The sequence below is a fragment of the Carettochelys insculpta genome, chromosome 2 (genome assembly GCF_033958435.1).
Source record: "Carettochelys insculpta isolate YL-2023 chromosome 2, ASM3395843v1, whole genome shotgun sequence".
NCBI classification, from domain to species: Eukaryota; Metazoa; Chordata; order Testudines; family Carettochelyidae; genus Carettochelys; species Carettochelys insculpta.
In genome coordinates, this window is record NC_134138.1 from 243,271,334 (window position 1) to 243,298,652 (window position 27,319).

A 27,319-nucleotide genomic window follows, 5' to 3' on the forward strand; every position below is an offset into this window, starting at 1 on the left:
CCCACAGTGGGGCAATACTGAGCCTCCCACCACAAGAGGAGGGTCCATTACCAAAGACACCAATAGAAACCCACCATACCGCACCAGTGCCAGCATGGATGGTGCCATGGCAGATGGCTCCAAAAAAAAGGTGTTGAAACAACTAGCGCTGATGCCAATGGTGCCAAGGGGTTTGGCCCTGAGACAACTGACAGCACGGATGTGCACTTGCTGTTGGGGGCAGCTAGTCCAGAGAACCATCCCGTGGAGGAGGTCCCAACAAGACCGACGATGCTGAGCACAGTACCAGAGGAGCTCCCGATGCTGATGCCAATGACAGAGCCCAGGACAGAGGGCAAATGAACTGTTCCTGGCTCTCATGGTATGCCCACGGAGTCCAGAACAGTCACTACGAAGCCAGCTGCCAGTTTGATGACCACTCTCCTGGAGCAGAATGAGGAGTGAGCAATCCTACTCCCACCAGAGTAGGAGAGACAGGAGTCAGACCTAAGCCTGAGGCCTCCAAGGCTGAAGACCAAGATGGTACCAGCCCCAAGGGCGCCTGCATGAACACTGGACAGGATGCTGCTGCTGCTGTTGTCATTGGTGGAGCTGTATGTATGGGCAGATGTGCCAGCATGGAGGGCTTGCCCTACAATGGGAGATGACAAGGCACCTGCCTAGGGGATGTACTCCTCCTTGGTGGACAGAGAGGTGCAGTAACCGGAAGAACGCTCTGAGCCTCCTGGAACACTTGTGGCTTTGAAGGCAGTTGTGGAGAGCAAGGGCTGGAATTCTGGACTGTTGCTGATGCCTGACCATCTGGGGCCTATCCTTGGTATGCATCCCCTGATACTGCCTGGGAATTCTCCCAGTATTTAGAAGCAGCCAGAGAACAACCCCTCTTGTGCCTTTTCTTTCTGTGAAGCACTAGAGTCCTGTTGTGTTACTGAGAAGGCTGAACTGGTCCTTGACCATGGTGCCAGCTCCCCTTCTTCATTGATGTCATGGCTGACCTTGGTGTCAGTGCACTCCGCACTGAAAAAGACATGCTTCGCCTTGCAGACGGGCATTTCTCCAGTTGAAGAGCTGCCTTGATTAACAAAACTTTGAGGCATTGAGCTCTGTCCTTCAAGGTCCTCAGTTTGAAGGTCTTACAAGTTGGGCAGTGGTCCCACTGATGACTCTCGCCCTGGCACATCAGACAAGCTGAATGAGGATCACTTTTTGGCATGCGCTTTCCACAGTCAACACAGACGTTAAAGCCTGGCAACCTCAACATGCTCCAGCACCAAAGCCTTGAGAAGGGAGAAATGGCTCAGCACCAATAATATTGCCCCATAATACTGTTTTTCACTTTAATGGTTACTAATAGTCACAGTGGTTGGCCCAATACTGAACACTAAATTGAGATGTTCTGAAATACTTCCCAAGATAAAATGCTATTTTCACACGCTTGTAGCTTTTCTAATCAGTTACTTTGGTGTGACATTTGTCATGTGTCGTCTTTGATCAAAGATAAAAATTGACTATTTTTAATTATAGTTTTGTAAAAATTTACACATTACTTTTGGGTGACAAAAAAAGAGTCATGCTTTCTTCTGTGATTTTGTTGTTGCTCTCTCTTTGTTTTAAACGCAACTGCATCAAAAACAGCTTGAGATTTGAAAGCTGAAACCTGCCTCAGATGCTGCTGTCACAGGGAAGTGCTGTATACCTGTTCATAGGATCTGTCCTGGCATGTCCCTGCTGGAATTGTAAAAGTGCTTTTGTCCCTTGTTTTTATAACTTTTCCCATTTGAAGATCTGCTGGCCAGCTAAGTTGGTGAAACTGATGACAGACTCACTAATCATGTGCATTTGGAGAATCATCTCACTACATAACTGTCTACATGTACACTACGTGCCTGCCCTACCCACCCAGACCTTCCTATGAACTTCCACAGAAAGTGGAGGAACAAGAAATGCACATTTTCAGAAATCATTCAGTGTCATCATTAACTTCATAACCAATATTTTCTCTGATTCCCAGCACTGATCCAGAGACCTAAACAGCTTCACATGTGTTCCTTTCTACAGAGTGAATGGGAAAGAGCACAAACTGTTTCCAGAGTAGTGAGTGGTAGCCTGCAGTGAAGTAACAGGAATTTACTAAACAAGCCACCTCAGTCACCCAAGACACTAGTTTTTAATAAATTACAAAATGGAAGACAAAAGTCTTATTGGAAAACAAAATCCATTTTGAGTTTCAAGGTTGATTTTTCCAAAGCAAATAAAAATTATTTTAAAAAATGTGTAGCTTTTGAGGTATTGTGTTCCTGTCAGGAAAAGGGCAAATTGCCATGAAATTTCTTAGTACAGGGTACATATCTGGGGGCAGTATTTCATCCCACCAAAAAGTGCCTGGACACTTTAAAACTAAGTGTAACACTGTTATAGTATATCAATTTAGTTTAGAAGGTACTGTTCTACATAAGGCTTTTAAAAGGTAGAGAAGACTGATACCACCTTGTCAAATCAAGTGTATTTATGCTCATTTACATGAGGCAGAATTTGCCCCGTTTTGGAAAATGCTTTGAGCGAAGACTGATTGGATTACTAGGTAGGGATATGCTACGTGGTGCTAAAGAAAAGAATGGCTCAGCATGGTAAAAATACTTGTTTCTGAACGGTATTGAACTGCAACAGTAAAGAATACTTAAAGAGAATAGAAGGTGGAATTTTTGGCCCCATGGCTCTATGCCTAATAATCAAATAAAATAATAAGAACTAAAGTAACTCTTCCAATTCTGATTCTTTTATTTCCTCGAATTTAACTAATAACAGTATCTGAAGAGTTTTTTACACTGAGAACTGCATTCTGACCTTTTACTCACAATGGTGAGCCGTTGCAAGCATACACAAAAAGTCATTATTACTTCACGAGACTAATAATGGTAACACACAAAGTGAGTAAGAATGGAACAATGTGGCCACAAATTACAGTGTTAATATTTCTGAAATCCTAGAAAATGTGTATAAAATAGTACAACACCAATTCCACAGCAGACAAATTGTATTGAGTCAAAAGACATATTGTACTTTTTGTCTAAAACGTGAACCAACTATACTGTATTCTAAACATCTTACATTTATCAGTTACTGCAGCTCTTTGTGACATAGTTTTAGAAATGTCCTCTTCTAGTTTTCATGAAATTACAGATAATCTTTTAAAAACTAAATATTTGATTGTGTTACTAGGAATGAGAGTTGCTGAGTCTGAATGAAGTTACTGTAGAATGAGTGGTATAATCTTACTTGGCTTAAAAGTTTAGAAACTCCCTTAGCATGCTCGAAATCTGGTCTTCCAAGTACCACAGTCTCCTTACTCATTTCTCCTCTTTGTTTCTTATATTCAGCCTTTACAGAAAAAAAAGAAAAGAAATGAATACTAATCACAATGGAATTGTATTTGCTTCTATTTTACCAAACGAAATGTAAGCATTATAGTTAACAGAACTTAAAGTATCATTAAGCAACCTGCACTGACACTACTTTCACTAATGCTCTAATCAGCTCTGAAAAGAAGGCCTTCCAATGTGTAATCTCTTCTAATAAACTTATTTTATTTAAAATACAATTCACTGCATTCACAAGATTCAAGTCTGAGAAAAGTGATCTCCCATTGCTCTCAATAAAGTCAGAGTAAGTTAACATGGAACAGCATTTCTCAAGATCTAGTCCTGAGTTGACATAAAACTATTTTCAGACTCTAAAAATAATCTTAAAACAAGACTAGGCTGAGAGTGCCAGCCACTTGCAAATAAAGGGTCAAATACTACTCTCAGGTAAACCAGTGAAATCCCCTAAAAGTGAATAGAGTTGCATTGGTGTAACAGATGGACTTTAGCTCACAGGGTGGATGTTACATGGTATTTCTAGATGAAACAACTCTCCTGCTGGTGCACTGCACATTCTTTCTAAACTGCATTGAAAAGGGAACATGTATATTAACCCACAAAAGATTATTTTGGCACGTCAAATTACATCCGCTACCTAATTGACATTTTATGCTATGAGTGCAGTGTAACTCGAGCAGTGAGCAAAATGCCAAACAACTGAATAGAGAGCAAAACCATGTTCCAAAGCTATTCAAAACAAAAGTGAAGATTTTCAAAAAAGACTACTGGTTTTGGATGCTCAATGTGACATACTGGAAAGGGGCCTGATTTTTAAAAAGGTACTGAGCACACACCCTCTAGAAATCAAGCCCCTTTGAGATGTATCAAGTTGGTCCCCTAAAATTAAGGCACAAAAACTTAAAGGCTACTTCTACATTACAGAGGTCTTTCGAAAAAAGCTCTTCCAGAAGATCTCTTCCAAAAGAACTTCTTTCAAAAGAGTGCATCCATGCACAAAAAAAGGGATCAAAAGAGTGATCTGCTTATTCGAAAGAGAGATTCCACACAGCCCCCACTCTTCCAAATGAATGGGCCAGGGATCGAAAATGAAGACTGTTCTTTTGAAAGAAGGGCCCTGTGGAGCATCTACACACGTTTTCTTTTGAAAGAAGCTTTTGAAAGGGAGCTTTTCCTAAAACAGAAAAAGAAGAGTGATTTCAAAAGGAGCACCACATTCTTTCGATTTACTCTCAAAAGAATGATTTTTGTGTGTATATGCTCCATGGGCTCTTTTGAAAAAGCTCCCTTCTTTTGAAAAAATCTTTCAAAAGAACTCGCTAATGTAGACGCAGCCCTAGTCACCTTTGAAAATTTGGCTTTAAAGTTTTCAGGATAGTTTAATTTTCTGAAATAAAAAAAAAATTAAGCTGTATTACATCCTATTGCAATAGTAGCCACATTATGTGAGGTACTGTCCCAACATACAGAAAGACACAGAAAGTTAAACAGAAATGTTGGTGTCTAATCTGGAACATTTTAGCTAGCCTTCTTTATATATTGACAGAAGAGGGAATGAATAAAATAGTAAGTTTTGAAACTCATAGAAAGAGTAATTGAAAGAGTCATACGTTGCTTATTATCTTTGTTATCTTGGTTGCCATCCTTATATCTGGCCTGTTCAGCACTTCTGTATATCTATGTGTATCCTGCACATCTTTCTTATATGATACCTGTCAAACAAAAAAGTGTTGTTTAAAAAACAGAGATAGAAGTTTATAAATCAAATTTGAATGACTTATCAACTCAGCCTCCAAAAGCAATAAACCTCCAGATAAAATCATTTATTCCAGACCAGTCCTACGTGACAGGCATTATTTACACAGTGTTGTTGTAGCCATGTTGGTCCCAGGATATTAGACACACAAGGTGGGTAAGGTAATATCTTTTATTAAATCAACTTCTGATGGTGAGAGTGACAAGCTTTCAAGCTTACACCAAGCTCTTCAGAAGCAGTAGCAGCAGCTCTGAGTAAGCTAAAAACCTTGACTTTCTCACCAACAGGAGATGATCCATTAAAAGACACTATCTCACCCACCTTGTTTTTCTACGGATAATTTCATATGACCCACATACAGGCTAGCAGGATAAAGAAAATATTCAGAAATATAAAATATAAATATTAGCATTAAAATGGTTTTGTTTAAAAGACTAGAATAAAGTGCAAAGAACCAAAGGATTTTGTTAAAAGGCACAACATTTCAGAAATATTCCAACAGTGAATGGAGTAAGTCTTCTCATATGACTAAACCTTGTCCTATTCCCCTGTGCTGCCCAGAATCCAACAATCCAGTAGGCCTCTACTCTACATTTCAGGAAATGAAATTCTAATGAGATAAATAACTCCCTTTGTTGCAGTAATGTAATTGGTATTTTATTAAATACTCCTCCTCAGTTATACACGATAACAGGGATATTTGGGGAACCACTAAGTTGACATGACATCTTGCCTTATTTTTTAACATGAGGTGTTCAGGATAGAAAATTCTTAACTGGACAAAAAGTCAGGGATATAATGAACAGACTAGCAGGACTCTAGCCTGAAGACCAAGAATGAGCAGGATATATCCACAGAGTCTCCCGTAAATGAAACAATCAGGGCATGTGGATAACCAGCACAGACTTCTGAAATATTTCAAAGTGCCAAGACCTCAAATTATAGTTTTTTTTCCTTAAACCTCCTCTTTCCCTTCCATGTGTGTGCCCACACAAACCAATTTCCATGAGTTGTTTGGTTGAATCATTTTGCATAATCAAGAAAACTTCCCTTCATAGTTCAAAGCTTTAATCCAATCAAAACATCATGTGGCAATAAGAGAGCAGAAAATAAAATCTGGCATTGCATCAATGCATGAGCATCATTTCTGTATTACTGCAGAGTCTTTTAAAATTTCTTCAGTTGCTAAACACCTTACAATATGCAGTCAAGTAGCACTTTAAAGACGAGCAAAATGGTTTATTAGGTGAGCTTTCGTAGAAGTGGGTCTGTCCCACAAAAGCTCACCTAATAAACCATTTTGCTAGTCTTTAAAGTGCTACTTGACTGCTTTTTGTTTTGATAGTGTATAGACTAGCACGGCTTCCTCTTTGTTACATTACAATATGGTTCAGTATTATATTTCAGCATCATGTACACCTCTGAGACTCCCTCAGCTTGGGACTTCAGCTATCACTAGCCTATAGGTAAACTTAATATTTTTAAATATAATATTTTAATCTACCTCACAGGTGCCACAGGACTTCTTAATATTTTAATCTGTGTATCTTTTAACAAATTCAACTGGCTGGTCAGCATTCACAAACTGTGGCTCTCAACAATTACCATTTGTAGAAAGAACACACAACAAGCAAGTATGTATCTGTTTTTTACAAATATTTTAAAGTATCTTTAAGCCAATAAGAAAGTAAGTTTGCATCCATGTGGTGTCAGCTAAGTAGACAAGCTAAATAGGCTTCACTCTGCTTGGCAGTTTGCCCACATATAAGATCTTAGCATTTTTAACTCACAAAGGCTACGTCTACAAGTGAAGCCAACACGTCCTCCAGGGCTGGCAACGTCGACGTTCAACATCGACGTTGCACAGCACCACATCGAAATAGGCGTTGCGAGGGAACGTCTACACGCCAAAGTAGCACACATCGAAATAAGGGTGCCAGGCACAGCTGCAGACAGGGTCACAGGGTGGACTCAACAGCAAGCCGCTCCCTTAAAGGGCCCCTCCCAGACACAGTTGCACTAAACAACACGAGATCCACAGAGCCGACAACTGGTTGCAGACCCTGTGCCTGCAGCATGGATCCCCAGCTGCCGCAGCAGCAGCCAGAAGCCCTGGGCTAAGGGCTGCTGCCCACGGTGACCATAGAGCCCCGCAGGGGCTGGAGAGAGAGCGTCTCTCAACCCCTCAGCTGATGGCCGCCATGGCGGACCCCGCTATTTCGAAGTTGCGGGACGCGCAACGACTACACGGTCCCTACTTCAACGTTGAATGTCGAAGTAGGGCGCTATTCCTATCCCCTCATGGGGTTAGCGACTTCGACGTCTCGCCGCCTAACGTCGAAGTTAACTTCGAAATAGCGCCCGGCGCGTGTAGCCGTGACGGGCGCTATTTCGAAGTTAGTGCCGCTACTTCGAAGTAGCGTGCACGTGTAGACACGGCTAAAGAGTGGCATACTACAATTCACAGCTACACTCAGGTAAAAGGCTATATCACCCGGCTTTAAAACTTACATTTCTTTGTTGGCTACTAGTTTGTGAAAACAGCTAAAAGGTGTTTTTATTTTGTTTTTAAAGAAAACTAGATGTACAAGCACTTGCATGACACAGCTTTACATGGATTCAGCTAATTATATGCTGTTCCTCCTAATGACCGCATGAGGTGAGGTGAACACCACAATATCAGCAGGAACAGGTTTTTGAATAAGGCCCTATCATCCATGTAAATTGCAAATTAAAGGCCAGCATATGGGCTCAAAACAGATATTAGGACTGAAGTGATTGGTAAATTCAAACAAGAGAAAATCAATACACCACACACCATGGTGATGGAAGCCGTGGCACTTATTACACCCAAATAACACGGTCACATATAGCATGAGATAATGGATTATGGTTAGTTTCCAGATGAAGGCGGAAAAATATCAGATAGTGACAGTCCTCTATATTTCACAATTTCCAGTGATAATTGATGGAAGATCTACTGCAAAAGTTTTCCTTGAGTGAATTATTATTCTTCTTCCACCTAAACCAGAATACCTCTTACTTTTGTCTGAGGGAAAATAATCTAACATTTTACAAATGTCTGCAATATATATTTGCTCCATTTTGTAGCTTGTCATACTCCAGTGAGAATAAAAATGTTATGCAGCAGAACAGTAGTTTGTCAGAGGCAGGCCAAAGAAAGAAAAAATATGTTTCCTATTTCCTGAATAACCTCAGTCCCTGAATGCTGACCCTTCCCCAGTGGGACAATGTGCTGGCCTCTGTTACACAGCTGCTATTCTGTTCCTTCTAGTGAAATGCTATATATATATATATATATATATATATATATATATATATATATATATTGAAAGCTATTCTGCTGGAGAAGTGGAACAGATGCAACAGCAAGTAACTCACCACCTGCATGTGCATAATCGTGGGTTGAGGTACAGATCTGGGACGTGAAGAAAAGATGTCAAGAGGAAAGAGAAAAACAAATAAGGTAGATAAATGAATCAAAAAAGAGAAAACCTCATTACAAAAGAAGAAAAGTAATAAGAAAAGAAACGGAGGAATTGCAGGAAAGGGAAAGACAGAAGTTCAGCTCTTCGGGGCAGAGACCCTCTTTTCCTCTCTTTCTTCAGTCTCATGCAATGAGGTTCCAATCCAAATTGGGAACTATCATAATTCAAATGTGAAATTCAAAGACTATCAAAGGGTTACTTAATCTCTTCAGAACAGAACAATGAGTAGCTCAAAAACTATTCTCTCTCTCTCTCTCTCTCTCTCTCATTGGTCACATCTACATGGGAAGCCTCTGCCAACAGATGTCACCCACTTCACCATCCAGGCCCTGGAGCACAGCTGTGGGGCCTGCGTGAACCACAAGAGCTACCACTTGGTGGTCCTCAGGCCCTGGTCAACACCGACGGCCGGTTCGAGGACATCTACATGGGCTGGTCCAGCCACACCCACGACACGAGGGTCTTCTGGAACTCAGGGCTGGCCAAAGGGAACTTCGTCCTCCGGCAGGAGCTCCCCATCAGAGACACAATGATGCCACCCTGCATCGTGGTGGATGCGGCCTACCCCGTGCAGGCCTGGCTGATGTGGCCATGCACTGGGCACACCTAGCCGAGCCAGGACCTTTTTAACGAGTGCCTGAACCAGGCCCGGATCACCTTCGAGCGAGCGTTTGGCTGCCTCAAGGGGCGTTCTACATGCCTCTACATCAGGCTGGAGGTGGGCCTCCCCAAAGTCCTGGCGGTGGTCGGGGCCTGCTGCACCCTCTATAAGCTGGTGGAGGCGAAACACAAGCCCTGTATGCAGAGACGGGCTGCCAAGGTGGGGTGCAGGCACAAGCAGCCCCCTGCCACCCCATGTCATCAGGCCCAGCAGGACAGGGTGCATGTAAGGGAGGCCCTGTGCCAGGCCTTTGAGTGGGGGCCAGGGTAACCTCCCCCACACACTGCCCCCCCACCCGCACCCTGAACACACGCTCCCCGCTACCCACATCCTGCACACACTCACACACCCACCAGCACCCATGCACGGGGGGGTGACAGGGTAAACCATAAAAATAAACTGTTTATAAGGAAAAACTGTGCCCCTCATTATTCGGGGGAACTATATATATGTGTGGGGGGAAGGTGAATGGGGAGAACTATATACATATACATGTGGGGGGGAACTATTTACATGGGAGGGGGGAGGGTGGCCGGGGAGCCGGGGTGGGGGGTCCTGTCCCCTGCAGGGGACTTGATGGCCAGGAGCCCCATCACCCACGCCCGCCCCTTCCACCCCAAGTCCAGGGACCCCACTGGGGCCAGGACGGGGCCGGTGGCACAGGGAGGTAGGGGCACAGCTCAGGTGCAGTCCCTGTGCTGGGCTCGGCCCCCACCTGGCCAGCCCTGGCCAGCAGGCAGTGGGTCAGGCAGTGAGGGAGCAGGGCCTCCAGGTTGGCCTCCCTGGGGGGGAGCACTGTGAGGGGAGCAGGGGGATGTCAGATTGGAGCAGGGGGAACCCCTGGGGGGGTGCACAGGCGAGGGGAGCGTGGGGGACACTTGGGGGTGACAGAGGGTGTGGGTGCAGGAGTGACCCATGATGGAGCAGCAGCAGGGGCCAGGTGGCTGACCACGGCCTGGGTGAAGGCGTCCAAGTTGGACCCCACTGGGTCCCATGCCTGCTGCTCCATGGCAAGCCACTCGCACACAACACCAGCCAGCTCCCTGAGGGCAGCCATGTGGGCCGTGTCCACTGCTGCCTCTTCCTCCCCAGACTGGTAGCATGGGTGGAGGGACTGGTGGCGGCCCCGCGCTATCCTGGACCGAGGCCTCGGCTGCTCCCCCTCGCCCTCTGTGGTGGGGCTCCCCGGGTCCGTCGCGGGACTGGTCTGGCTGCTGGATCTGTGGAGACAAAAGGGGAGAGGAACGGGCCATTACTCCCAGTGAGGGACCCCCTGAGCCCACCCTCCCCGTCCCACCCACCCCATCCTGGTGGTCTTGCAGGGACAGCATCCAGGGTTCCCGGTCTGGGTTGTGGGAGCGCTGGCTCTCCTCTGGCTCCCTTGACCCCTCCGCAGCCCAGCGGCCCGTGGTACTGTCCGGTCTGCATGGTGCTGGGTGCCACACGTCAGCCCTGTGAGGCCGGGGCGGTGGGGCCGTCTGGCCTGCCCATGCCCTGAGGATGATGTCCCTGCGGGTGGGCTGCGGCCACCCTGGGCGGGACTGCGCACCCCCTTCCCCGGCCCCGCAGCCACCAGTGTGCACGCTACATACCTGTGGGTCCCTCCAGGAACTTGAGCGAGGTGCGGTCAGAGGGGGCCAGGCTGGATGGGCCTGAGGAGACGTCGATGAAGAGGGCCCCCTCACTCAAGCCCTCATCACCGCTGGTGTCCTGGATCCTTGAGGGGTGCCTGCAGGTGGCTGGTGGCCCGGGCCAGTCCTCCCCCTCGGTCCCCGTCCCCGTCCCCGTCTCCTCCGGTTCAGTCAGGGGGTCAGCGGCATCCAGGTACACGGCCGGGGGTCCCACCTCCTTGGGCCCAAAGAGGCAGTCCAGTTCCTTATAATAGGGGCAGCTGGTGGGCGCTGCCCCTGACCACCCAGCCGTGTCCCGAGCCCAGCAGTACGCCTGCCGGAGCTCCTTGACCTTGGACCCCACCTGGTCTGAGGTCTGTGTGGGGTGACCCTGGCCAGTGAGGGCCTTGGCCAGGCGCTCAAAAGCGGGCACGTTTCAGCGCTGGACCCCCATCTGCTGCAGGACCTCCCTGTCTTCCCGCAGGGCGAGGAGGCTTGCAGCTCAGCCTCTGCCCAGGAGAGGGCCCAAAGTTTGGGGGGCTGGCTCCCCTCCTGGGGGGACTCCCCCCAGTCACTGGACAGCCCATAGGGTGGGCGGGAGACCCGGCTGCTGGCCACGGTGCCGGAGGTGCTGTGGCTTCCCCTGGGGCATTGCGGCTGGGAGCTGTGTGAGTGGCAGCGTGGGCTCCCTGCTGCCAGCACGCTCTCAGCTTCCTGCCTGAGGGCTTCTGGGAGCCTGCGTGCTAGGAGGCGGCTGGATACAGGAGCCATAGAGCTCCGCTTGTGCTGTGAGCGGCGCCGCCACCTGGCAGCTGATCGCGGCCATGGAGCCGTTGCTCTTTTGAATGAGCGCGCCACAGAGCGTCTGCGCTTCCTCTCTTTTGAAATTGTCTTTTGAAAGAGGGCACTTTTCCCATCTCGGGAGTGGAGGACCAACTTCGAAAGAACGGAGGGTTTCTTTCAAAGTTAATTTCGAAAGAGCGCCATGTCAGTGTCGACGCGCCGCAGCTTCTTTGGAAAGAACTCAGTCTTCCGATTCTAATTTTGAATGTACTTGTGAGTGTAGATGCACCCCTGCAGTTTTCAGCAGCAATGAGAGGGGTAAGCCCACAGTTAAGAGAAAATTAATGAGGACTATTGTCAGGGATTTTTTATCTTTAGTACATAATCGCCCCCGTGTGTCAGGGGAAACAAGCCTCTGGCTGAGGTAAAATCAATGTGGGTACATGGAAAACCAAAAGTGTCACAGGCTGCCATTTTGTTGCAGCACCAACGATCACTCTGAGGTAGTTGGTTTCCCCGGTAACCTGAATTCATGAAGCCAGGATTCAAGTGGAGTCCTCCGATTGGCCGAAGGGGGAGAGTTTCCAGAACCTTCAGCCGAAAAGAGGACCTAATTGAAAACTGCGACACAGAATCATGAATATTAAAATCACCTCATACATAATCATGAAAACTCTCTATAAATTCTGAGCCCTCAGCTCAGTCGGGGCCCTTGGGTACTGTAGCAAGGACTCTACAGGCCCTATACAGGAAAGCGTGGCTATCAAGCGTCCACTATTCCTGAGGCCAGAGCTGAAGAAATCACTGCGGCGTCCACCCTTTGGGTGGCGCCGCTTCAAGAGCTGAACAAATCACAACAGCGTCTGCCTTTAGGCAACGCTGCCTGAGAGCTGATCACTACAGTGGCAGCCCCTTCTGAGGGAGAGGTAGCAGCTAAGAAGCAGCACCGTCACTCAAGCGCCCCTCCAAACCCCAGCACCACGCTTGCATCGAGGAGCGGCAAGTGGGCTTTCAGGCGTACTCACCGAGTGGCGAACTGGCCCGTGGCTTCGGCCACGGGTACTGTGTACCCAGTGAGGAAACCGGAAGCCCACCAATGCCATCTTGTCATCACTGCTCCTCTGGCCACACCACCGCCCCCAAGCAGCTCGTGTGCTGGAATTGACATCCATCGACTATATCTCACTGGACTGGACAACTCACCTGACTTGACCCACAACCTGGACTGGACGTCGCTCTCACTAGGACACGTAAATCTTGCTAAACCTGTGGCTCAGCCCGGGTCTTAAACACTAAAACTCATTTAGAGACACTTGGTAGGGACCAGGACCCCTTACGGGGGAGCAGGAGGTCACGGCTCCTGTAGTGCTGTCCTCTGACGAGGGAAAGGCAGTGCCTGGGGGCCTGACCCCACAAGGCCGGGCCTACATAGCCTACCCAAGACAAGCCACACTTGGTTAAAATCGTTCATAGTTAAACTAGTATTTTAATGATAGTAAGTAAATGTCAAGATAAATAAGTGATAAGAAGGCTGATGCCAAAAGGGCAACAATAACCCTTCCCTTATCTTCTTCCCCTTCCTACTGTTTTTCTCCCAAGTGGGCCATAGGTCCCGGGAAAAGGCTGGGGTAAAGAGGCCGACTGTGGACAGGATCCCAGCGGTCTCCACCACCAGCCACTTGGGCCGGGAGTAGCGCCCCGGCCCAGACTCCCTACCCTTTTTCCTTCTTCCTTTTCTTAATAACTATATTTTTCCTTTCCGGAATAATAAAACCAAATAATACAGGAACACAAAATGGATCATAAATGCATATTCGTAAGTTGAACATAGTTAAGTAATAATTAATATGAACTGGTTTATGTGCATGTTTTACTGTTGTTGTATATTTGCTTGTTGCTATTTGTGTTAATAAATTAATTATTAGTTACACTTTTTAATTTGTGTTGGCTCTTTCCCTTTCTGCTCGGGCTTCCACCTGCCGGGGACATAAGGGTAACCTTGGGTGTAATTAAATTGCCCCAACAGTGACTGCGTTCTTCCTCCCACTGGGAGGGGTGGTGGAATTTTTCCCTCCGAGGACCCTGGGTTCTGGCCCCAGCTCACCCGCAGCTTATGGGCCACCTGTCACGGGGAGAAACCACCGGGCGCTGACAACTATGTGGGAGAAAAAGAGAGACAAGAGGGAAAACCTGCATCCATTTCACCTTTGCAGTTATGGATATGTTAAAATATTTCTCATCAATACACTAATACTCTTGTTAGCTTTATATTCTTTTATTAATTTTAAGCTAGACTATCATTTTAGAAAAAAATGCTATAAAAAGTGGCTTAGTCTGTTGACTATTTTTAAAGAAACATCTAGCGAATGGATTGCTAATCTGAATAAAACTCAAGTCTTTGTACCTCTCCAGATTCATCTAAACAGTCTGAATTACTTGCAAAACACAGAAAAGATTTACCCCTAGTCCATACTTAGGTGATTAATGTCATAGGGCCAGCTCATGTAAGCAGGCACAGGTCCAAAGTCTAATAAAATGCACTCATTTTGCATCTCCTGAGGGTCTATCTTGCAGTCCTTAAATTCTACATCTTTGAGATGATTTAGCTTTGATTTTATAACTGCATCTATATTATGGTTCCTATTCACTGGAGAATGTAACTTAAACAGGTTACCATGTAGGAGGCAGAGTCTTTGGCTGACAGTCAGCTGATTTTTTTCATGTTACACTTAGATTTTAATTATAAGGGTATGTATTAAAGGATTCCGATGTCTTTCTACTTTTGCTTATTATGGCCCCTTCCCTAGCCCCTGTCTAAAATGGAATTTTATAAAAATTGTGCAAGAAGCTAGTCCTACCTCTGATATAAGCAATCAAAAGTCACAGGAGATTTGCAAACATATCTGTGGGCTGAATTTGACCTTTAGTCTTCAAGTGAAATCATTTTGGTACTTAGAAATGCATAACTCCACTCTTTAATGACCGCCATGGTCTCTATTTGAGCTTCCTAACTTTGTGCTACAGCACCATCACTCTGGAGTCCATCTACACTGGGAAAATGGCTAGCTGCTGACAAACACTGTCAACAATAGCTTTGCTTGGTTTACCCTCATGTGGTGTTGAAAACTGTTTCCCTGCTTTCATAGGTGAAACAAAAATATTTCTGAAACGTTACAGATGGACACCATCATCCTTTCTGGTAACAGGACTGAAAACTATTTTGTCCCATTTACATTAACAATAAAACCATTTTCAGCACCAGGTGGAGTGGTCCAGAGGGAGATGATACTGACATCCCCTGTCAACTAAATGTTAGACAGCTCTGGGTGATTTTCCCAAGATATACAGAGCCCCGAATTCCCTGGGGTCCATAACGTTAATGCCATGTTCCATCAGACGAAAAAGAAGAATCCTACCACAGAGCAATTTCCAAATTGGTGGTGGACAAATGATGTGAAACATACCCTTAATTTTAATTCTGTTGATCAAGTCTTATCAAAGGCTGTGTAATTTCTACTCTGGAGTTTATTTTTGTAGACTATGTACACGCTTGTGTTTCAAAGATAAACATACATTTCTATGTGTTGACATGCTTTTCTGAAAAAAGAGAATTTGAACTGGTCAGTGGGGATGTTAAAAATTCTGACTTTGTTCGGCCTGTATAGAGCCTTTGCAGGTGCCAGGAGTCTTCCAAATAGGGAAATATCACTTAAAGGACAACATTGCCTAGTGGGATAAGGGTGGTACTGGCTGTCAAGAGGCCTGGGATAACAAGAGGCCTGGAATAACAACACTTCTGTATTCCACAATCAGATGATATTTTTACCACAAAGGCTACGTCTACACGTGTATGCTACATCGAAATAGCTTATTTCAATGTAGCGACATCGAAATAAGCTATTTCGATGAATAACGTCTACATGTCCTCCAGGGCTGGTGCCGTTCAAGTTGGGCAGCACCACATCGAAGTAGGCGCTGCGGGGAAGCGTCTACACGCCAAAGTAGCACACATCGAAATAAGGGTGCCAGGAACAGCTGCAGACAGGGTCACAGGGTGGACTAGCACTTCCGGGGCAACAGCTAGCCACTCCCTTAAAAGGTCCCTCCCAGACACACTCAGCCTGAACAGCACACCGTCTGCAGAGCCATAGGCACGCACACCTCGGCGACGCAGTTATGGACCCCCAGGAGCAGCAGCAGCCAGAGGTCCACCCAGCCGCCCCTGAAGGAGCAGTGCTCGCCCTGCTCAATGCCATGCAGAAGGCAGCTGATCACATTCTAGCCACAGAAGAGAAGCTGCCCCCATGGGAGGAGGAAGCAACCCCAGACCCTGAATCTCCACCCCCCGCTGCACACACCGCCGGCTGTGGAGCTACTCCATGAGCACTGACTGGTGGGAGCGGCTGGTGCTCAGCGAGTGGGACGACGACCGCTGGCTCCAGAACTTTCGTATGAGCCGGCAGACATTTCTGGAGCTCTGCCAGTGGCTCACCCCCAAACTGAGGCACCAGGACACCGACATGCGGCATGCCCTCAGCGTGGAGAAACGGCTTGGCATCGTTGTCTGGAAGCTGGCCACTCCAGACAGCTACTGATCCGTGGGCCAGCAGTTTGGCGTCGGCAAGGCCACCGTCAGGGCTGTCCTCATGGAGGTAAGAGGACCCATGGGGAGGGGGAGGCAGCCCTGGGGGTGGAGGGGGCCCTGGCAGGGGAGGGGAGGAGAGGGGAGCCCTGGCAGGGGAGGGCCAGACAAACCCTGCACAGCCCTCACTGGTGCTCTCCCATGTCCTTCCCCTGCAGGTCGTCCGCGCCATCAACGCCCTGCTCCTCCACAGGCTCGTGCGGCTTGGGGACCTGGATGCCGCCATCGCAGGCTCTGCCACCCTGGGCTTCCCCAGTTGCTTCAGGGCTCTGGATGGGACCCATATCCCCATCCGTGCCCTGGAGCACAGTGGAGGACGCTTCTTAAACAGGAAGGGCTACCATTCAGTGGTCCTCCAGGCCTTGGTGGACAGCCGGGGCCGCTTCCTGGATATATATGTTGGCTGGCCTGGCAGTACCCACGACGCCCGGGTATTCCAGAATTCGGGCCTGTGCCACTGGCTGGAGGCGGGGACCTACATTCCCCCAGCGGGAGATCCCTGTGGGGGACACCACCATGACCCTCTATGTCATCGCAGACGCGGCATACCCCCTCCGGCCCTGGCTCATGCACCCTTACACGGGCCATCTGTCAGCCAGCCAGGAGCGCTTCAACATGAACCTGAACCACGCACGCCAGGTGGTTGAGCACACATTTGGCCACCTCAAAGGGCACTGGAGGTGTCTCCTCACCTGCCTTGATGTGGGCCCCACCAACATCCCCCAGATTGTGGGCGCGTGCAGCGCCCTCCACATCCTGGTCGAGAGCAAGGGGGAGGCATTCTTTCAGGGCTGGGCTGTGGAGGCTGCCAGGGCCGACATGCAGCCACCCTCTGCCCCCAGTCGCCAGGTGGACCCTGAGGGGATCCAGGTCCAGGAGGCCCTGCAGGCCCACTTCGACCAGGCCGCAGGGTGAACGCTGGCAGGCCTCTCACTGCACCCCCCACATCCTCCACAACACTCCCTGCCCCTATGCCCACACCACAGAGCACCCAAGAGCACACCCCCCCACTTTTCTTGCAAATAAAAATAGACCTGTTGTTCGTGAAACTACCAAACGTTGTACCAAACGTGTGTCTGGGAGTGGCCCTTTAAGGGAGCGGCTAGCTGTTGCCCCGGAAGTGCTAGTCCGCCCTGTGAACCCGTCTGCAGCTGTTCCTGGCACCCTTATTTCGATGTGTGCTACTTTGGCGTGTAGACGCTCCCCCAGAGTGCCTACTTCAATGTGGTGCTGCCCAACGTCGACGTTGAACGTCGACGGCACCAGCCCTGGAGGACGTGTAGATGTTATTCATTGATGCTATTTCGATGTAGCATACACATGTAGACGTAGCCTATAAGTGCTAAATATTATTTTGATATACAGTGCTACAGCCCTATAAATGCATTCTGTAGATGAGATCATAGCCACAAACTTTTCATAATATTAACTACGTCTTAACAAATTGTCTAAGAATCACCTCTTCCTTTAGTTGTAACTGAATTGTCACTCACTCATCTTACCAGTTGCCTCTTATTGTCCTATGGCAACTACAGTCACCTATCTGAAACAAGGGTTTTCTCCTTTTTGGAAAAGTTAATTATATTGGGTTTTTTGCTCTTCATTTCTTCTCTCCCTCCCACCTTTTTTCTCAACTAGAGACAGGGAGAGCCAGTACCATAAAACCAGGCAGATCTCTGTAGACGAGTGGTTCTCAAACTTCTTGGCCCATGTCCCACCCCGCTTCACGCAAACCTTTCCATCAGCCACCAGCCAACCATCCACGATGAAAAAATGCATTTATTTATCTCTAAATATCTTCAATACTAAATTATTCATGTTAAGCAACTGGAGCTATAACATAAGAGGGTACATATAACTGGTAAAAAGACAATATTATTAATCAAAAAGAAAATAATTAAACAGATTAAGTGCTTTAACTTTATCATATTAGTTTACCAAACTTTGTTTTAAATAAAGTAAAATATTAATTTATGCCCTAAACAAAAGGTTTCAAAGTTTTCTTTATATATGGCAGAACGGGGAACCTTTTTTTGGGTTGGAGGGTCACTGATCTACAGAAAATTCAGTCTAGGGCCATACAAGTGAGAGTTTACCCCCTCAAAAAAAAAACCCTCACTGATGCAGCCCCCATCTGAGATACCTCACTCCCCTTGTGCTTCAGTCCCATGGGAGTGGTGAGAGGAGGCAGGGGAACCAAGCTTCAAGGCTTTCCACAACCCAGATTAAGGCTTTTGGGATTCTAGGGTTAGATTTTGTGAGCCCCTCCCAGGGTCTGGGATGAGGCCAAAAATGGGGGCTCAGTGTGCAGGAGGGGGCTACCAGGAAGTGAGATAGGGCTGGAGATGAGGGTGAGTATCTGGGTAGGAGGAAGGTTGCTGGAGTGGGCCTGGAATGGAGGTCTGGGCGAAAGGGAGGGTGCACAAAGCAAGCTGAGGGTGCAGTGTCTGGAAGGGTGTCAGGGTGCAGGAATGAGCTGGGGATGGTGTCTGGCCAAAAGGGAGGGTGCAGGAGCAAGGGAGGGTGCAGGAACGGACTGGGGTTGGGACAGTTAGGCAAGAGGAGGGTGCAGGATTGGACAGAGGTGAGAGAGCTGGGTGAGATGGGGGTGCAGGAGTGGGCCAAGGGTGTGTTCAGGAGTGGACCGTGGCTGGGAGTCTGAATAAAAGAAGCATGCAGGACCAGACTAGAGGTGGAAGAACTGGGCGGGGGGCACGCGAGGGGGATGGGGGCATGGGGGCCGGCCATGAAGGTGAGGGGGCACTTATCTTGCCTCCATGGAGCTGCAGTCCCACAGCTGAGCTAAGGGGGACCAGCAATGTACAGAACCAGGTATCTTCCTCCCTGCATGATGGATCTGTCCCATGGGACTCAGGGCTGCCTTCCCCACCCATAGCAGGAAGCTGGTGCTGTGCAAGAACCTTGTGGGGAGAGGGGGGCACTACAGGGCTGGAACACCAAAGTGGACTGCACACTGTAGGGAAAGGTGAGCCCCAAGCTTCATGGCCCAACTTCAAGGCAACCGCAAACCACTAGACTGCAGTTTCAGAACCAGTGCTATAGACAACCAGCAAAAACTACAGTCCATAGTTTGGACAATTTTTCACTAGATAATAGGATACCACTACACACAGTCATCATGTATCTGAAGGATGAACTACAGCCTTTCGCCAAATTGCATGGCATTTCTGTGATGAGGTCAGACTGTTATTGTTAATTTCATACAATTTGTATGTAACAGAAACACAATTTATACACAAAAAGCCTGTTAAATAAATGTATTTTTATTCCAACCCTGAACAGTGCTTAAAATAATACTACATTTTCTAGAGCTAAAAATGGGTCTTTCATAATTTGGAGGGTGATTTCTTCTTTTTTTGGTAGAACTACTAAAAAGGTGAAAATGTTTCCCTTTACAGATGATCACATTGTTCAGGAGATTTTATGGTATTTCTCTGCTATGCAGCTTCATCCCACACTTAAGCAGGGTGTTAATGTTATTCTAAGTGGTGTGAAGGCCTACAGCACATCACACTTTCAAACTGTCAGCACAAATGTATTGTAAGTAGACTCCAATCTTCACTTTTAAAGGAAATTGCACATTTCACACAGTTGAGTATAAATGTCAGTCTTATTTTAAAACTGAGTAAATAGTCTTAAACACATCCTAATCCTATTAGACATAAACCCTGCAAGTAAGGGTTGAACTGAGTTGGCAAACCATTGTAAGTAAACATACATTGTATTCCCTTAGGTATACTGTACTGCATGGTGGATAAAAGAGCTTTGTCTTCCTAGTCCTGCAAGAATTTCCCTTAAGCACCACTCTCTCCTCAAAGAAACAATTCTACAAACAGCCTAAGTTCCAAGAGACAGATGCTTCATATTTGTTATTCTTAATATCTCCATTAACAAACTTCCATATTCAGAGTTGAACATGAAGCCTCTTGTGGTCCTTAATTAAACCTTTTCTCACAAAATGAGAAATCCCCCAGCAAATATTCAGCATGGTGTCCAAGTAATTATACACAGTAGGTGTGTAACAATAGCTGGTGTTACATACCCCATTTCTCACAGGCAATAGAAGTGCCTCTCCATCTCCCATCTGAGTTCTCTATTAGCAAATTGGGGGCAGGGAACAGTGAATAAATTTGTACAGGCTAAATTTTTCCCCACATTTTCAATTATTTTAACAGTCTGTTAAAAAGTGTCATAACAAGACATCGTTTCCCTTTGTGTTTGCTCTCCTTTATTTAACAAACTTTCTATTGTGCTGCATTTATAGTGTGGATGGAGACAGCATGACTGCTTTTTATTTATTTCCCCATCTGCAAACTGCCCTCATTAGTTCTGTTAACAGGAGTATGCACAGCTGTGAGAACAAAGGAGGGGGGCTGTTGTGGACTGTGGATTTACAAATTATAATTAAAATTCAAAGGACAGTCAATTCCAAATGATGATAGATTTTGAACCCAAAGACTCACTCCTGTTCTTCTGTTCAACACCTCACAGTCATGCGTTCAGTCTCTTTTCCCACCCTTTTTTCCCCTTAACTCCAGTAAAACCCTCCCAACATCCCCAACACTCCTTTCACCATCCTCCATGGGGACCAGAAAGAACCCCATCCCCAGGGGCAAAGATCTCCATGCTATTACTTCATTTCCAGAGTCACTGTCTTCTCCTCTCAAGCTATGTCCCATTTCCTACCCTCTTCATCTCATATCCTCATGATTTCCAAAAGTCAGAGGTGGCACAGCTTGGCAGGTTGCAAGCAAGAAGGAAAAGTGGGGCTGGCTGGTGATGTCCTTGGGAGTTGCAGCTCAGGCGTAAGTCCCAGCTGTAGAAAGCTGTCCTCTTCCCAACACCATGTCCCCGTCAAGTCTCCCAACAGCTTCTAAGTTGACCAGCTCTCAAGCTTTTAAACATTTGGGAATTAGTCTAAAGGTTATTTTACATTTTGAACTGGGCACTGTTAATTAAGGTATTGTTAAAATGCCCACAAAAATTTATAAAAGAGACTTTCAATGTGAATGCCTTAATTTCTTTTTTTCAAAGATATATAACAAACATATTCATAGATTCCAAGATCAGAAGGAATCACTGTGGTCACCTAATGTGCCCTCCTGTATTGTGCAGGCCATATGTTTCCTACACTAATTCCTAGATCAGAGATTTTAAAGAAGCAGGGCAGCTTTATTTGAAAAACAGAACAGCAGTAATAGCTTATGCTGACCTGCCTCCAATACCCAGGCACACCAGACCACTCCGGCCTTGTTTTTTTGTTTATCTCATTCCCTTAAAGGGAACTAATTATTCCAGCCCAAGTGTGCCTAATATTCGTAGTCAGGTTTGGTACACATAAAACTTTTTCAGAACTTTAGATCAACAGAATTTTTCCTTCAAACTGTTTTTTCTATTTTTGTTTTTTCAATGCACCTAATTATTTCCCTAGCATTTGCAACCACAAAAATACACTGAACTGATGTATCAGAACATGAAACAAACCAGATTTACAGACAAAGGCTCAAATGTGACAATTCTATGTTATTGGCTAATCTGTAAGAAATTTAAAGAGCTAAGAAAGCATACATAGAATAATTTAGATTTTAAGCAAGTCTTTTATTAATTTTACTTGTAAACCAATGTTTACTTATGTTTAAATAAAACTGTGGGGACAAACTCTACTCCTCAGTTACCTCAACTACTTCAATGCAGTCTACTTAAAAATCATTAATTTTAGCATCTATTATACCGTTGCAAAATTGCAAACATGTGTCTATATTCTGAAAATAAGCTCATGAACAGTTCTGCTGAACTCTTTAAGATTTATGTATTCACAGGATGAGGACAAAAATGTCCTTGTATTTTTGGCTCCTTCCCTCCCGCCATCTAAAACCAGCCAAACTACCAGAACTACCCTAAACTACCCTAGTCTAACATAAAAATTGGTACTTAAATTTTTTGACAGTTTACAGAGAGGGAAAGAGGAAGATAAGTTATGCTCCTAGAGATCTTAAATACATATTTTGCTGTTTATATATATATGTATGGAAGGGTTTTGACAGTTTAACTAGAGCCCATGCAATGCTGAAATATAACATAAACATTTTATATACAATAAACAGACTTGATTGCTACTGAAATAATGTAATAAATTAAGAGAAGACTTTACTTACATTACTCTGGTGCTTACTAACTTCTATAGCATGCCTCACATCTGGGGGCTCTGTCATATGAGCATAATCTGATGTCACTTTTTCAGCATCGTGTTTCTGTTTGTAGAGTACCTCAAAAAGCAATATAGATAGATATAAATAAAGACAAATATAATAGCAGGTATCATTTTAAAAGGATAATACCTAAATTTAGTAATCAACAGTGCTCTTTTTTTTGTACTGGTACACCATACCAGCACTTCAGCAGCCCCAACTGGGATCTCCAGCCAGATGGGGACGGAGCCACCCCTAATTCCCCAGCTGGAAGCCAGCTGGTGTGAGGAGGTTTCTCAGCTGCCACCACGGACAGGAGCGGGGAAACTGATGAGGGCAGCTGCCCTGGTCAGTTTCCCAGCTCTGCAAGTGGAGGGGAGCTGGGAGCTAGGCTACCGCCTGGGCCAAGGCTCCCCTCCACTCACTGGAGCCAGGAAACTGACCAGGGCTCTCCCGAGTTGCACAGGAAATTTGACTTATGCAGGGGTTGCGATAATGCAACCCCTGTGTAAGTCAGGGGTCTACTGTATCTAACAAGGATTATACAGCTGGTGCTTGGTCCTGCCATGAGGGCAGGGAACTGGACTAGATGACTTCTCGAGGTCGCTTCCAGGTCTAGTATTCTATGATTCATGGGTTAGTAGTGTTCTGTTGTATAATTAATCTGTACCATCTAAAATAACTTTTTAAATGTTACCTTGCTCTGAAGCTGTGTAACCTGTCTGGCAAACACACTGTCAATTGTGGCAGGCATCTGTTTATACAGAGAATTGGAAAGGTCTTTTTTAGCAGATCCTTTGTACTTTGACTAGAAAGGAAAACAAAGACAAAAATGCAGACAAAAATTATTTCAAATAGAGTCCCATAAAAACTTAACTCAGCACTTTTTTTTGTTTACTTTGAAGTAAAATGATACAAAATACTTCCTACAAGAAAGACCCAGAAAAGTCTTATAGAGTAATTTAAGAACATACACATTGTTTTTGAAATCACTTTGTAGGTCAGATTAGTGGATACAATCTATGAATCACTATATGTACCTGATAGCTAAAATGAAGAAATTTTGAAAGAAGCCTTGAATGAGGGAAGCAGGATCAGCAAAAAAATTCTGTCACTTACTAATTCAGTTCTTGATCCAGAAAGCAAAATGGTCTACATATTTTTCACGTTTCTGGAGTTTTATACATTGTCTTCATAGGAGAAACAAATATAGGAACACCAAGCACCCAGTAAGAGGCTGTAATTAATTTTAACTGGCAAATACAAGGCTATGAATTTGACAGTCTGTTTATTCATTTCTGCATCATGTATTGTTTTGAAATTTCTTGTTAGTTCTCCTATGTTTTCACTACCACTGAAAGCTAGCATTCTCTGAGCATCATTATGGAAATTAACACCTAATGGCAATTTTCTCACAACAGAGTTTGTGATGTGAGACAGAAGAGTTGTACTGAATCGCTGGCTTGCTTCTGTTTTTGTCTCTAAAGCCAAATATCTATAGTGCCTGAAATTTTAATTCATAAAACAAGTCAAATACTATGTTTAAACAAAATCACAATTATCAGGAATATTTCAGCTGAAATGTATTATCATATTTAACTGACATGTACCAAGTGGACCATGTCTAACTATTTATTACACTGGGTATTCCAATTAGTCATTTTTAAAAATTCTACTAGAAAATTAATTTTTCCCAGATTTTTGTAAGTTGAAAACAGATAACAAAATACAATACTAAAAATACCTATATTCTCCAGCAAAAGCTCAGGAACACTAGAGGTCAGCAATTTACAACCATCTATCACTTTGTGTTCAACCACTGCAGCAAAACGTGTTACCTAAACACAGCCTAAAATATCTTTTAAAATAGAAAGCAATTTGCTTACTTTCATTATACATTAAATCTTAAGTGTTCTATATTAATAATCAGCAACATCACTTGCTGTAGCTGTTTGTTATATAAGCAATGGGCTTAAGTTGCAGCAAGGGAGACCTAGGTTGGACATCACAAAAAGAATTCTTGTCAGGGTAGTTAAACACTGGAATAAATTGCCAGAGGACTGGACTTGATGGCCTCTCGAGATCCCTTCAGCTACGTCTACACTAGAAGAATCTGTCTACAGAAGTTACTGTCAGATGAGATATTCTGACAAAACTCTGTCAACTGATTGCATCTACACATAAAAGGAGATCGATCTTTTGACCCACTCTGTCGAAAAAAGGGCCCCCCGGAGCATCTACACAGCTCTTTTGTCGACAGCTTCTGTTGATAAAATGCATTTTGTGTGTAGAGGCTCTGTGAGTTTTATCAACAAAACCCCACTTTTGTCTGCAAAACTCTCTAGCATAGACATAGCCTCCCCCAGCTGTAAGTTACATCTACACAGAGCCGGGCTGCCAGCAGTGTGATGCAAAGGAGGGCTGATTTTTTCCAAGGATAAGGGGCTGCCAACAAATGTGGTTTTTGCCAACACCGCCACATCTACAGGTTGAATTTTCTGACTAAAGCAGCTTCTGCTGGCAGGGCGATCCCACAGGAGTATGAAAATTAGCCATTCAACTATGCAAATGAGTGGCCATTTGCATTTTCAAGAGCCCTCCTTTGCATCACGCTGACAGCAGCATGGCCCCATGTAGACATAGCTGTAGCGTTCTATGATACTAAACAAAACAGCACATAACAACAGCTTCACATATATTGGGCTTCCATCAGCTATATGATGTCTTATCTCAGTTATGACATTTATGTTCATGGATGAGAAACTTCAAAATAACTCCATTATGTTTATGAGTCATCATGAGTTATCCTGTCTATTCCTGATATGTGAAGATAAATATTTGCTCTTTACAGATACATGCTTTTACACTTGGCATAGATTCACAGCTAATCAGCACTGAAGTTTCAGAGAAACTATATGGAATGTACTTGAATTAAATAAAAATCCCAGAGCAGATATGAATAACAGGACACAATTCATTATATGCAAAACATGAGGAAGCTGAGGCACCCAGAGACTAAGTGACACAGGAGTCACGCAGGAAGCAACTGGCAGAACCAGAAATGGAAACCACATCTTTTGATTCTCAGTAATATCCTGGCTCTTTTTTGCAAGGCTCCTATCCAAGTTTTCACTCTCCTCCCCAAAACAGACAAATATACATTCACGCAACAACATGCCTTCAGAAACATTTCTTCCTTGCCTCAAGATAAGTGGCTGGCAGTAAGTGGCTGTCTAATCATTTCTGAAATCTACTGTATTTTAGCTCAACAGTGGCTACACATCTGCTCTAGCACAAATCTTCAAAATGGCCATACAAAATGGCCTTTTTGAAGATTACTAATTAGGCGCTGAAATGCACGTTCAGCGCCTCATTAGCATGCCGCTGGCCGCGGCTCTTCAAAATTGCTGCATTTTGCTGCCGCGCGGCTAGTCCAAACGGGTCCTTTTCGAAAGGACCCCGCCAACTTCGAAATCCCCTTATTCCTATCTGCTGATAGGAATAAGGGGATTTCGAAGTTGGCGGGGTCCTTTCGAAAAGGACCCTCATCTGGACGAGCCGCATGGCAGCGAAACGCGGCAATTTCAAAGAGCCGTGGCTGGCAGCATGCTAATGAGGCACCAAATGTGCATTTCAGCACCACATTAGTAATCTTCGAAATGGCCATTTGCATGGCCCTTTTGAAGATTTGTACTAGTGTAGACACGTCCAGTATGTTGCATGCATCTGTGTACACATTCACACCAAGGCTATGTCTACATTACGCAATTTGTCGACAAAAGTTTTTGTCGGAAGACATTTTCTGACAAAACTTCTGTCAATAGATCATGGCCCAACTACCATGTAGATGGCAAGCAACCCAATCTGCTAACAGATAGCGGCCAGACTGCCCATCCACTCTATGAGCAAAAAGGACAACTACATGCACACCAAACAGGGCTTCCCAGTGTCCTGGAAGCCCTGTCTATCGACAGAGGGCCCCCCAGAGGCTGTGTCTACACATGCCCCCTCCTTTTGGAGGGGACATGTTAATGAGGTAGTTTGGAAGATGCTAATGAGGCAATGACATGAATATGCAGCACCTCATTAGCATAACAGTGGCCACGCACGATTCGAAAGTGCTGCTATTTGGTTTTAGGAATAAGGGGCTTTCGAAGTCAGGGAGGTGCTTTTGAAAGGCCCTCATCTACACACGCAGCATGCATTCTGAAAGCAGATCCCATCATGGGATTTGCAGCGCTCGGCTTCCCAAACTGCTTTGGTGCCTTGGATGAGACACACTTCCCCATCTGCGCCCTGGAACACAGAGCCGGAATGTACATCAATAAAAAAGGCTATCACTTGGTAGTGCTCCAGGTGCTTGTATACAGCACGGGACACTTCATGGGCATTTATGTGGGCTGGGCAGGATGGACACATGACACCCATGTGTTCTGTAATTCCGGGCTCTGCCACCATATGGAAGCGGGAACATTTCTCCCCAGTCGTGAGATCATTGTCAGGGATGTGACCATGCCCCTCTGTATGGCAGCGGATGCCACCTACCCTCTGCTGTCCTGGCTGATGCAGCCCTACACCAGCCACTCTGACCCCTCCCAAGAGGCATTTAACACTCTCCTCAATTGGTCCTGAAATGTGGTGAAGCAGGCCTTCAGGCGCCTAAAGAGTCGATGGTGGTGCCTCCTCACGTGCCACCTCGTGGAGGTGGGGCTACAGAATGTGCCCCAGGTGGTGGGTGCCTGTTGCATCCTCCACAATATTGTGGAGGACAA

At 45.6% G+C, this 27,319-nt stretch overlaps 1 protein-coding gene across 5 annotated transcripts in view; it reads right to left on the reverse strand.

Moving 5' to 3' along the window:
• The window catches only part of NEBL (nebulette), a 402,240-nt gene that overhangs the window by 110,407 nt on the left and 264,514 nt on the right, over positions 1-27,319 (reverse strand). For 4 of the 5 annotated variants that reach the window (XM_074984853.1, XM_074984852.1, XM_074984851.1 and 1 more), the window contains exons 4-7: positions 23,245-23,355; positions 22,515-22,625; positions 4,988-5,089; positions 3,277-3,378 (exon numbers count right to left, since the gene is read on the reverse strand). The exons of the other annotated variant lie outside the window; for it this stretch is intronic. In XM_074984853.1, coding sequence (XP_074840954.1) covers positions 3,277-3,378; positions 4,988-5,089; positions 22,515-22,625; positions 23,245-23,355 — 426 coding nt within the window. The remainder of the gene's footprint in view (positions 1-3,276; positions 3,379-4,987; positions 5,090-22,514; positions 22,626-23,244; positions 23,356-27,319) is intronic. 5 annotated transcript variants of the gene reach the window in all.